This window comes from Pteropus vampyrus, unplaced genomic scaffold (assembly GCF_000151845.1).
Source record: "Pteropus vampyrus isolate Shadow unplaced genomic scaffold, Pvam_2.0 Scaffold39, whole genome shotgun sequence".
Classification (NCBI taxonomy): Eukaryota; Metazoa; Chordata; class Mammalia; order Chiroptera; family Pteropodidae; genus Pteropus; species Pteropus vampyrus.
In genome coordinates, this window is record NW_011888820.1 from 5,735,689 (window position 1) to 5,748,373 (window position 12,685).

Consider the following 12,685-nt stretch of genomic DNA (forward strand, 5'->3'; position numbering starts at 1 on the left):
ACAAATGAATATAATAAAATTAGCAACTTGAAAAACTTCTATACCTGGAAACAAACAGACCGCAGAGGGTCCAGTTGCCGCCCCTGCCCGCGCCTGGTTTCTATAGGAACACGTAATTACGGCGCGTAGCCTTCTGCTCCGGAAGTTGTTCTCCCACAGTTCCGTCCTTCCCTTCAAAGAGTCCGCGTCTCTTTTATTCTTACAGCGGCTCGTGCCGAAGAGTTTTGGGCGGAAGAGGCTGCCGTTGAGGGGGCGTGGTGACGTAGCCGCAATATGGAAGACACAGTTCACGTGCCGGCAGCAGCAGATCCTCTTCCTAGACCTACGATGGCTCAATCGGGGACTCTCAATCTAAATAACGAGGTGAGCAGCGAGGTCTGGGAAGCTGTGGGTATGACCTTGAGGACCTTCAGAAGAGCTCTTCTGCGTCTTTCTGAAGGCCAACGTTCTGGCTGGGAGCGAGGGTAGGGAGTGGAACTGCAGGAGCTTCTTTGTGGGCCCTGGCTGCCTTTCTGGAACTCAGAGCATGGCAGCGATAATCCCCTTCACGGTTTCTAGGTGGCCGAAGCGAGAGCCGGGCCTGTGGCCCTCAGGCCCCTGAATTTTTATCCGTGGGACTTGGGGAATTCATTTAATCTTTGTATTCACTGTTGCCTGTAAAACGAAACTCATGATAGTATAATTACCTTCCTCATAAGGTTGTGAGAATGAAATTAACTAGAATGTGCAGTGTCTGACAATGGAGTCTCAGTACACATTACCCGCCTTTTATTGACTGCCGAAAATGACGGGAAGGGGTTAAAAGATGTAGCTTTTCTAAGAAATTGCTGATCTTCAGTGAGATTGTATCGTTTACGCTCAATGCTTCATTTCTTCTTTTAGGTACTCTACCATTTCTTTCATTTACAGCACAACTTTAAGAACTATTTACACTTGCTGTCTCCAATTTCCCTTATCTCGTTCTCTTAAATCCAGTCTCTTCAAATATTTGTCCTCATCACCTACACTATAACGTGCAAATGTCACCAGGCTTTCATTTCTGCTACTACTCCCTTTCCAGTTTCTAGTTTCTGCTTCTATTCAGGGGAGTCGTATGTCATCTGAGAACTAAAAGTAAGCTGGAAAAGCAAGGATAAAATGAGCACCTTATAGCTACAGCCAAAGAAGTGCTTTATCCTCTGTATTCATGTAGCTGCTATAAGCAAATCACTGTTCATATTACACAGTTGTGTAAGACACGCTTTCTATTTTCAAGTAGCCTATACTCAGATAAGAAAGGGTAAGCAGCACCCATGTATGATACAGAATAATGCCCCCCCCAAAAAAAATAATGCAGAAAAGTTTCCAAAGAAGGCAAAATGGAGTGAGTGATATTTATTCTTGGTGTTTAAGGATCTTATTCTAGAATTGCAGTCAGTGATTCAATGGAAGGGAAGAGGGCATTCCCAGCAGAGGGGCTAGTATGAACAGGGAAGGGATGGTAGCAGGAAACCCTTTAGATGGTATAGGGGTAGATACCTCTCCATTGATGAGAACTCGTAGGATGATGTAGGAAGTAAAACAAATATATTACTTTCTTAATGCCAGGTTCATAAGTCGATTTCGCTTGGTGGTAGAGTATAGAACTTATTAAAGAGAGAAACCTGAAGGCATTTAGTATGTATTAATAAACATACATTAAGTTTGTGCTAGTTATGGAAAACATTTGGTGGGCTTTTTTTCCTTAAGATTACCTATGAGATATAAAAGACCTTAATTAGAGTGATGTCTTTGGGGATGCAATGGAAATACTAGTGAACTTCCTGTTCAATTTTGAAATTACTCTGAGAGTAGTAATGACAATCATTTACCACTCCTCACTTTCTTTTTCCACTTAGCTGATTTACAGGCCTCTTCAAAACAGTTAAAATTTGATCTTTAGGAAGCCTTCACTAATTCATCTAAGTCTGGACTAGATTATTTTTTGTGCAACCAGAGTGCTTTCTACTCTGCGAACACTTGTTTACCTGTTCCTTTTTTGTATGTATATCAATGTTATATGTCACCTACAACATTATTCACTCTATAAATGTTTGTTGTATGACTAAATGAACTTAGAAATTAGGAGGTATACATGTCCCACACTCAAGTAAATCTTATATGACTTACTAATATGAAGGTGAGGAGAAAAGAACAAAAACGAAGGTGATAGAAAGTGTTATAATTTTAAATTAATGGATAAAAATTACAAATGGAAAAACAAATATAGATTTGTCTACATAAAAATTGAAAAATATCCCAAAGCAGGGGTTGGGAGGAGGGAAAGACAATCAATTAGGAAAAATAATATAGTATATATTACAGATAAATTGTAACGTTGTTACTATAAAATAGTTCATGGAAACTAAGGGAAACAATCTCATAAAAAATTAGTGAAAGAAATGAATTAACTTCTCTAAGGAAGAAGTGTATGTGAAAGAGTTCAGATACAAATTATCTTTCAGATCTTCCCATTACTTTTCCATCACTACCCTTATCCTATTCCAAGTTATATCGCCCACCAGAACACTGTACTAGCCTTCCAGCTACTTACTGTAACTCTTCTCTCTCCAGTCGCATCTCCATAGTAGAGCTGGAGTTCTGTCTTCAAAACATTAATCATGTGCCTTCCTTGCTTAAAGTCTATCTGGTGGCTTTCTGTTACTTTTGGTAAAGACCAATCTAAACAAGGTCAATCTCTCTACCTTCTATTATACAACTCCCCCACCATCACCACCACCTCAGTCTCTGTACTTCATCTACACTGGCCTTCCTCCACTATCTGGTATAGCACTCTACAGATCCTTTGCATATGCTGTTCCTTTTACCCGAGACTCCTTTTCCTGTCATTATCCATTTCATACTTCATCTTCACTTGTCACTTCTTAGGGAAACCATTCTTGACTTTCATTTACCCCTTTTATAAGCTCTTATAGCACCATTTACTTCTCTTCATCACTCGTAGTAATTGTGTTGTGTGTGTGACTGTGTGTGTGTGTGTGTGAATGTGAGATTTCTTATTCCCTCCACCAAAGTTTTGCTCACCATCATATGTTCAGTAACTATCTGTTGAATGAGTAACTTGAGGCATTATTTTTATGATCCTTAATAACTTAAATTAGCTCTTCTGAGATCCAGGAATGTATTTCAAGGATCCTGTAACTACGTGATATTATGTGTAATTTTGTGTTTATATGTCTGTCCATAGGTTTCATCAGATTCCCAAATGTTAATAAATCTCTGTTACTATCTTTGGGATGTTGGTACTCATATCTATGATTTATATGATTGGAATCCTTGTTTTATAATTTTTAATTAATTTTTTTCCTTTATAAAGTTATGTGGCCATCTAACTGGCAGTATATTTAATTACCCAAAATGTCTTTTGTGAAAATAAAAGCCTTCCTGTAGAGTCACCTATTATGCTAATTTTTAGTATCTTTTACCCTTAATAATTCCACTCTTTTCAGAAAATTCCAAGGATAAAGGCTGACATTTATAAAATACATCCTGACTTTAGGTCCTTAAAATATGCTTATTTTCTGAAGTAATGTAAAATTTTACCTTTATAGAAAAAATAAACTATTTTTACTTCATCTCGTGATTATTTAATGCATTTTTTATCTTTACTAGTACTTTATGTAGAGATATTTAACCACCTTAAAGCAACTTCCCTAACCTCTAGCGTTGTACCTTGTCTACAGGTAGTAATAAGTAAATACTTGTTGGACAGAAGAAAGTATGGATAGCTCAGCTTGAGTGACCTAATCAAATGAGGGAATCTCATAAATGCAGACTTTTTTTTTGTCCTTTTCACTAGAACTAGAGAAAGGACGCACAATAGAAAACAACACTTCTGTTGTTTTTTTAAAAAAACTAGAGTTTGAAAAACTAAAGCGGAGTTTGCCCCAATCATCTTTTTTTAAGGCAGCAGTGTTATGTAAAATCAGTATTAGGAGATGAAACCATCTGACCAGGTACTTATTCTAATCTCATAGGAGAGTCGGGGGCTTTTATATGAAACTGACATTGTGTTATTCTTGACAGCACATTACCAACAAACCCACTAGAAAGTTGCTTTCTATTTCTTGTGATAGTAAAGGTAGAAACTAAAGTGCCAGAGAACAAAAATAAGAATATTAAAAACTACATTTTTGCTTTTGAAGTTGCAAAGCTCCTATTTCATAATGGAGTATGTAGTACTTTTTAAGAATTTTTACTGAAATACAGTAAATCAGGGTCCATCCATACGAAGAGAACTATATTTTGTTTGGTTGTTAAACTATTCTGGGAAGTTTTGCTAGGTGGCAGTATATTCTCAAAAATGATTAATTGTAGATAAATACCAACCACTCTAGAATTTTTAAATTGTTGCTCATTAGAAATAAAAAGTATATTTCAGTAATAAGTTTTCATCCAAATGGCCAAATTAGAAGTCCTCCATATAAAACCATAATTTCATTAATTATAAAATAGTTCAAATATGGAAAACGATCTAACAAATGTCCTTTAATCCACTTCCTATATTTAGCAGATGTCAATATTTTGCCATATTATAATGCTTAATTCTACCCACTGTATTTTCCACTTTAGAAATAATTATTACTCATTTAGTGAATTATTTTCTCACCAATATTTTTCATAATTTTAGTTACACATATACCCATGCTTATACTCAGTGTGTATTGTTGTGTTGTATATTTTTAAATTTTGCATGTGTGGTATCATACTGTATAAAAGTAGTATCATACTACGCATATCACTCTAAAAGTTACTCTTTTCACCAAACATTATTTTCAAGGTATATCTATGGTAATACATGCAGATCTCCTGCATTGATTTAAAATACTACATTGTATATACTTTATACAGTATTTAACCTTTTATTCAACATTTTGTTAGACTGTTGCAGTGAATAGTCTTGCACATAGCTTTTTGCTATTGTTGGGGGTGCGTCTTCTAGATAGATTCCTAGAAGCAGGATTTTGTTAGATATTGCCAAAGTTTCCTCTGGAAAGAGTATACTAATTTGCATTCCTACCAGCAATGTATGAAAGTGCCTGCTTTCTCACAGCCTTGCCAACAGAAAGTGTTGTCACAGCGTTTGTATTTGCCAATCTGATAGATGACTAATGAACAACCACAAGTCTTAGTGTATTCTAAGAAACACAAATATACTCAAATTTTTCTTAGTTCTGAAAACTCCCCTAGAACAAGACTAACTCTTGGAGTACTTATCTTCTTCTAACCATGGGATTTTGTAACAGGTTAATTCAAATGAATGGCAAAGTCATTACTTTGCCAAAAGAGACTGCTTGGTTGACTGGCTAGCAGATAGTCAACTAAGAGTCAATCCACCCATCCCCCCATCCGTCATCCAAATTGCCAGTTATAAAAATAGTCGTAGGGATGTAAAGTACAGCATAGAGACCATAGTCAATAATATTGTAATAACTATGTATGGCGTCAGACGGGTACTAGACTTATCCAGGTGAGTACTTTATAAGGTATAAATGTCTAATCACCATTTCGTACACCTGAAGCTGATATAGTGTATGTCAACTGTAATTGGAAAATAAATTGTTTTTTTTTTAAGTAGGAATATTGTAATTTAAACACACCTACTTTAAACTTTAATAAAAACATTTAAATGCAAAAAAAAAAGTCATCTCAAATAGCATTTATTTTGTGGACCGAAGTTTTCTCTCAGCTTTGTAGAGCAGAAACTTGCTATCATTATCATCCTAAAAGTACAGCTCATTCTCTCAAAAGCAAGTTTACATTAACCACAAGTTTAGACTATATTAAGGATAAAGCTAGTTTAAGAAATATGTCGAACGTGGACAGAAAGGCTCACAAAGTAAAACATTTTTTTTCCTGTCTGCTGATCTACATCAGCTGCTTAGAATGTAGAACCACAGAAAGTTTTTTAGTTATATGATTCATATTGGGCTGTGATACATCTGTCCCCAAAATTGAGTTATTCCAGTACAATTTGAATTTCAACCCTTCTTTGGAATCTTCTTGAGTTGGACACTGCCCACTTTTGCTCTTTTTGGTTTCCTTTCCTATATTTGTGTTATCTCAACATGCACACATGGTCTTTTTAAGTAGATGTATTAGCGTTCCACTTAATTTACGATCATATTTTTGTATTGTCTACCCAAGAGGTGATCCGGATAACATTACTGTGTTGAAATTTTACCAGGTTTACTGGTGGCATCTGTATGTGTAGGTTCCAGGTGATACTTCACTGTCAGCACGTGGTTGGGGGATGGTGGAGAGTGCTAGCACACATCTTAACTCTTTTTCTTCTGCTATTAGAGAGTGTATTAAATACATTCTTTTGATGCTTGGAAGCATTCAACTTAGGCTTGTCAGTCTTGGTGATCATGACCTTGTGATATATTCCGATATAAAGAGTCTTCTAACTCTATTTCCTTCCACTTTTCTTTTACTTTATTTCTTCTGTCAGCACATTTCGTTTCCAATATAATGCTTCTGTTCTCTCCTTGCTCACGTTTCTTTCCTTCTTTCCCTCTCAAACAATATCATACTCTTATTGCATTTCTAACAGTGATAGTTCAATTTACTTTTGATTGGCGAATTTCACCTTTAATTCACCTGTATTGCCTTTAAGCAGTGCATTGGTCCTTTGATAATATTGGTTGTTTTAGGACCATTTGTTGACTTATGGGTTATCTGTCAACCAGCTTCATAATTCCTTGATGACAAATGAATTGGCAATCCTTTAAATTCTAACTAAAAGGCTACTGATAGCTGTTTGTCAGTTTTGCAAAAATAAACTTAAATACTTGGAGAAAGCTAAGTGATTAGAATGAGCAGTTGTGAGAAAAATTAAAGTATAATTCCATTTTTAAATAAAATGAATATAATTATTTTTTAATATCCTAAACTTATCTAATTTTCCTACTGTCTATACACAGATGCTAAGAAAGTTAATAAACCTAGAAAAGCATTTTTTGGCATTGGCATGAAACTAAGTACATGAAGCATTCCCTTTGCTTTTAGAATTCCCTTATGCAGTAATGACAAACATAGTACTTCTTAAATTGGAATTTTAAAATTGGAATCTAGCTTTCTCATGATTGGAATGTAACCAAGGGCCCACTGTGCCCACTGCTTATTAGTTAAGTTTAGTTAAACCTAGTCTACGTGGCTTTTCATTTTTGCAAGTAGCGTTTTTTTCTTAATCTAACTTTGAAACAGTTTCCAAAGAGATTAACATATCTAGTGGGAAAGAAACCTGATTACTCTGCATTCTGTTACTGTAGTATGCATTTGAAACGGTGAATGAACAAGCGAGTATTGCTACCTTTTTGGTCATTTATTTAACAAACATTTATTGAACACTTAACTCTGTGCCATCTACTATGTTAGGTTTTAAGATGCAGTGTTGAATAAAACAAGATACTTGTCCTTCATTGATTTTATAACTTACTGGGAAAAAGACACATTAAAGATAATCAGATCAAAAGTAAAATATTAAACTTAAAATAATGGTCATAAGTTCTAGAAGCACTGTAAGTGCTTATAATTTGGAACTTTGCCTATAGGGAGGCCAAAAAGGACTTTATTGAGAAATGATAACTGAGCCAAAAGTAAAAAGCCTAGAAGACATTAACAAGTTGACATTGAAGGAAAGAGCATTCCTACCAGAGAAAACAGCAGGTGTGAAGATGTGAGTGTGATAAGGCTGAAGGACTAAAAGAAGGCCTATCCAAAGAACAATTGGAAACTATTGAAGAGAGGTAAATAAAGGTGTGACACGAAGTCTGTGTGTTAAAAATGTATTCCTACTGAGTTATGGATAACTGATTGGTGAGGGACAAGAGTGGATATAGAGAAACCAGTTGCCATTAACTCAACCAGGAGATTTAGGAGGTCAAGATAGAAAAAAAATGGTACAGTTTGAAAGATAACTAGGAGATAAAATTAATAGTGCTTGGTAATAGATTTATTGTGAGAGATTTAGAAATGACAGTTCCTTATAATGAGCCCTAAGTTGGTTTTGGTTCATAACTGAAAGGATTGTTCTATTCCTTAAAACATGAAACACTAAAAAAATGGGGACGGGGGCAATCCGGTTGAGAGTGAAGAACATAAATTCAAGTGTGAAATGGAGGTGATTTTAAGCATACTCAAAAGGAAGTGTTAAGTAGACAGTTGCAAATTAGAGTCTGGAGCTAAAAGTGAAATCTCAGCTGAAGGTAGAAATTTTTCAGTCATCTTTATTTAGGTGGCACATTGAAGCAATATACACATTTAAGGTCACTTAGGGCTAAAAAATGTATCATGAAAAGAAGAGCTGGTCTAGGACTGTCCATTGAACTCTTAACATTTCATGACTGATTAGAGGTGGATGAGCCTTCAAAGAAGACCAAAATGGAATGGTTAGAGAGGAAGAAGGAAAACCATGAAAGTATTCTGGCATGTGTCATGGAAGCCAAGGGAAAAGTATTTCAAGAAGGAGAAAATGGAAAACAGTGTCAAATACTGCTGAGATTTCAAGTAAAATGAAGTCTGAAAGATTCCTTTAGAATTCAGAGACTTTTAGAAATCATTGATATCCTGGACACCACAGATGAATTCCACAAGCGAATTATGTGGCATGCAGAAATGGAGATAGTGAGTTTGAACATCTCTAAAAGCTTGACTTTGAGGCAATTGAAGAGAGAGAGTGCTCCTAGTGAACTTTGTAGTAAGGATCTTTTGTCTTTAATGAAAACGATTCAAGCATGATAAAAATAAGTCGGAAACAGCCATTTAAGAGACTGGCAGTACTAAAGTAAAGAGATAGTCTTTGGTAGCGGTCCTCAACTTTTTTTGAACCAGGGACTGGTGCTCCTTTGAGAATCTAATGCCTGATGCTCTGAGGTAGAGCTGAGGCACTATTAGCACTGGGAAGTGGCAGCAAATACAGATGAAGCTTTGCTCCCCCACCTGCCACTCACCTCCTGCTGTGCAGGCTGGTTCCTAACAGGCTACGGACCTGTACTGCTCCTCCAGGTTTTAGGGACCCCTGGTTTATAGTAAGGGTTCTAGGATGGCAGAAAGGATGGGATCCAAAGCACAGTTGAAAGATTAACCTCAAATAGGTGTAGTTATTTTATTGTAACTTTATTAATGAAAGAGGGTGGGTGATGAAAGTAAAGTTGCATTCATGGTAGTAGAAAGATGATGGTTCCCGTCTGATGTTTATTTTCTCCATCAAATTGAGAGATGAAGAGGAAAGTCAGTTGTTTTAGGAAAGTAGGCACAAGTTTAAAATAGTCATTGTAGACTATGTAAGGTTGCTAGGAAGTATATGGAGCCCATTCGAAGTTACATATGATGAATTTATAGTAGATCAAAAGTTTCAAGTATTTCCTGGCTTTTGTGGTGCTGTGATAAAGAACTCAGAATGTTGTTTTCATCCTAGATTAACTGAAGGGATTGCTAACCAGAGGGATAGGGGAGTTTAAGGTATTGGCAAGTGTTGATCATCTACCTAAACTGGACAAAAGAAAAAAGAAAAGGACTAATGTTTGAGAGAAAGAATAGGGACCAATGAATTGCTGATCCCAGTGAAGTTATAAACAATTGTGATGGGTGGAGTTGAACAAGCAAGCTGATAGAAGTTGTGATCTCAATGTGCAGTATTTGAATTGATGGTTTTAGAAATAGAATAGTTATGAGTGATGACAAGGACTACCATGTGACTATGGAAGTAGGTGAATGAGATGGAGGAGATTAAGTCAGTAGAAAAGAAGAAGTCAAGGATATAATATTGGATGGGTTATTCAAGTGGACATCTACATCACCCAGAATGAAGACAAAACTTAGGGTGGAGAGAAATTGTAAGTTGATTGCCAATATCTTCAATGGAAAACAAGGAGGTGAATGATATTAATGAAGGATAAGAGAGAGTGTTGCAGCCAAATACAGGAGCATTAAAGGATGATATTTATATTCTTATTTTGGCAAGAAGAATTTGAGGAATTGTGTGTGCCAGGCACTCTTGCAAGGCACAGAAAACACGAAATATCGCAGAACCCTTGACTTCTAGGAGTATACAGGCTATAGAGAAAGATAGCCACATAAGCAATTAGTGACAATACAGTGAGATAGATGCTACCTACAAAGTATATGGGGAATGCCAAGGATGGAGTGGTTATCTCTAACTGAAGAACTCATGGAAGATTTCACAAGAAAAATTATATTTGAACTGAATTTTATGTGGTTCCTAAAGTGGAGGAGAGGAAGAATGACATTACAGAAGGAATTATAAGATATATTGCTCCTAGCAATGATGGACAAAACATAAACTCAAAATGATAGCATCCCATTGCAGTAAGTACTAGTATAATATGTAGTTCTTTATTATTAGAATATTTCCATCTCTTGGCCAATAATTCTATTTTTATGGTCACAGAGTTCAGCGTTGTTCTCTAATGGGATAATTTAAATGTTAGCCGTGTGTGTGTGCTCGCACGTATGTGTGTAGATGCGCTCATGTCCGCCCGCCCTTGTGTTTTTGCCATTTCTTTTAAAGTTATGCCTTAAATAATTTATTCCAAAAAATATATGCAAGAGATACTCTATAAACAAATAAAATATAATCATTTTCACGTATTTGTTTTTGTTCATACAAACACTATTCAGCAAATTAAATTTCCACCATTATGGGTGAATCTCTGTTTTAAACCACAAGGATGCAAAGATGAATGTGACATTCTGATTTCAAGGAACTCACAGGTTTATTATGTGCCAAGTCCAATAAGACGTGTAATATTAAAGTGCAAATCACTGGGTATGCTGTGTCTTTAAAAAATCATAACTCGTTTCTTAAGTCCTCAGACACATTTTTAGAATGTTGATTTATTCCTTTATTCCTTTGTTTATGGAAGAAGTTTGATTTTATCAAACTGATAAAAATTTTAACAAAAATTTGGTTAAACTGGAACGTAGTCTGTAATATGAAGACTCAAAGTAAAGTATGTTTCTTTTTAATCAATAGCCTTTCTAATTTTGGCTTTATTCTCAAAGGTCGTGAAGATGAGAAAAGAAGTGAAGAGAATCCGAGTTTTGGTTATCCGAAAACTTGTCAGGAGTGTTGGCAGACTGAAGTCAAAAAAGTTAGTCATTTAAAGTAATGGTCCTATGACTAATAAAATGTCAAAAGTTGTTTTTACTCAGTATTTACAAAATCTGAGGGTGGGACCTAGAGGAATAATTAAATATATTACTCATACAGCACTTCGTTTTATATTTAGAAAATATCTGAGTGAGATAAAATGTGCTGTTTCAGCATGTCCTTACATGGTTTGACCCACATTCACTTAAGGTACATGGTGAATTCTTCTGTTTTTTCAAAACTCTTTTCGACCTTTTCAGAATGAAAGTTTTTTAGGGTTATGTATGTGTTTCGTATTATTAAAATTTATTTTAAGATATTGATAAAGTTTAATAAATCTAGTAATACTTTGAATCAATTATAAAGATTTTATATCACTTTATTTCTCAAATTGTTCATTTGAAATCTTCAGTACCTTATAGAAGTGTTTATCAATACCTTGAAAAAATAGTATTTTGTATTTTCATTATCACAAATATTATAGGAAAAGTATGTTATTTATAGCTTTTATGCTTTAAGCATGTTTACAAAGTATTCAAATGTGCTTTATTCCTGAGTAATTTCTTGTGCTTTCTTTCATAAATGTTTCAGAAGATCTCCCTCTTCTCTGACTTAATCAGATATGTGCCATCTTTTTATTTAATTGCAGAGAACAAATTTTATTTAATTGCAGTGAACAAATTTTTCATTTAATGAAATTATATCCATCCTTTAATTGTAGCATATGGAACTTACATTAAATACAATGTACTATTACCCGATTGATTAAAAAGTACTATTTGGCCTTCCCATTAAAGAATTAGAAGGCAAGCTGTCTGTCAGTTGTAGTAGTTATTAATATGCCAGGACGGTGCTTATTTTTGCCAAAAACTTGGGTTCATTGGTGAATTGGGGTACATGTTAGGTAGTGGGAAGATACGGTAGCACGACAGTGTTATTTTGAGATTTATCATGCTTTTCTAAAAGAAATGAAGAGACTTTTTATTATAAGTCTATAATAAATGCTTTTCCTGGCTATATATATAATGTTATTTTTGCAGGGGTACCGAAGATGCACTGTTAAAAAACCAAAGACGGGCCCAACGATTGCTTGAAGAAATTCATGCCATGAAGGTAAGGAATTGTGTGGGTATTGTATAGGTATGTTTCTGAGTCTCATGTCAGCCTGCATTTGTGTATGTGTGATGTTACTTACTTGAATATTACTGCAAATTTACTAAGACGTATTTTATGGGTTTGTTTGGTGAATAATGTAACACATTTAGAAAATCGTAATATATTTAAGCTTGCATTTTTCCATGTTTTTTTATTGAATTTGTTAAAGTACTAGACTAATTTGAGTCAAAACTATGCCAAACTAAACTCAATCTATGTTTAATAATGCCTCATGCCTAAGGTTTTTATTTTTACTGTAACTTTAGGCATGAAGTCTAAGTTAAGTTCAAGAATTAAAGTGGTCATGCTGTTTGGTAATGTAGATGGGGATATTGGTGGCTGACATCATGCTTCGCCTATTGCCAACTCAATAAA

General features: G+C 35.1%; 1 protein-coding gene across 2 annotated transcripts in view; it reads left to right on the forward strand.

Annotated features, from left to right (window-relative positions):
- Nucleotides 1-185: 185 nt before the first annotated feature.
- SRFBP1 (serum response factor binding protein 1) overlaps nucleotides 186-12,685 on the forward strand; it is a 56,203-nt gene continuing 43,703 nt past the window's right edge. The window contains exons 1-3 of one of the 2 annotated variants that reach the window (XM_011358280.2): nucleotides 186-363; nucleotides 11,068-11,156; nucleotides 12,196-12,268. In XM_011358280.2, the coding sequence (XP_011356582.1) occupies nucleotides 274-363; nucleotides 11,068-11,156; nucleotides 12,196-12,268 (252 nt within the window). In that variant the 5' untranslated portion in view covers nucleotides 186-273. The remainder of the gene's footprint in view (nucleotides 364-11,067; nucleotides 11,157-12,195; nucleotides 12,269-12,685) is intronic. The other variant, XM_011358283.2, reaches the window with a different exon arrangement.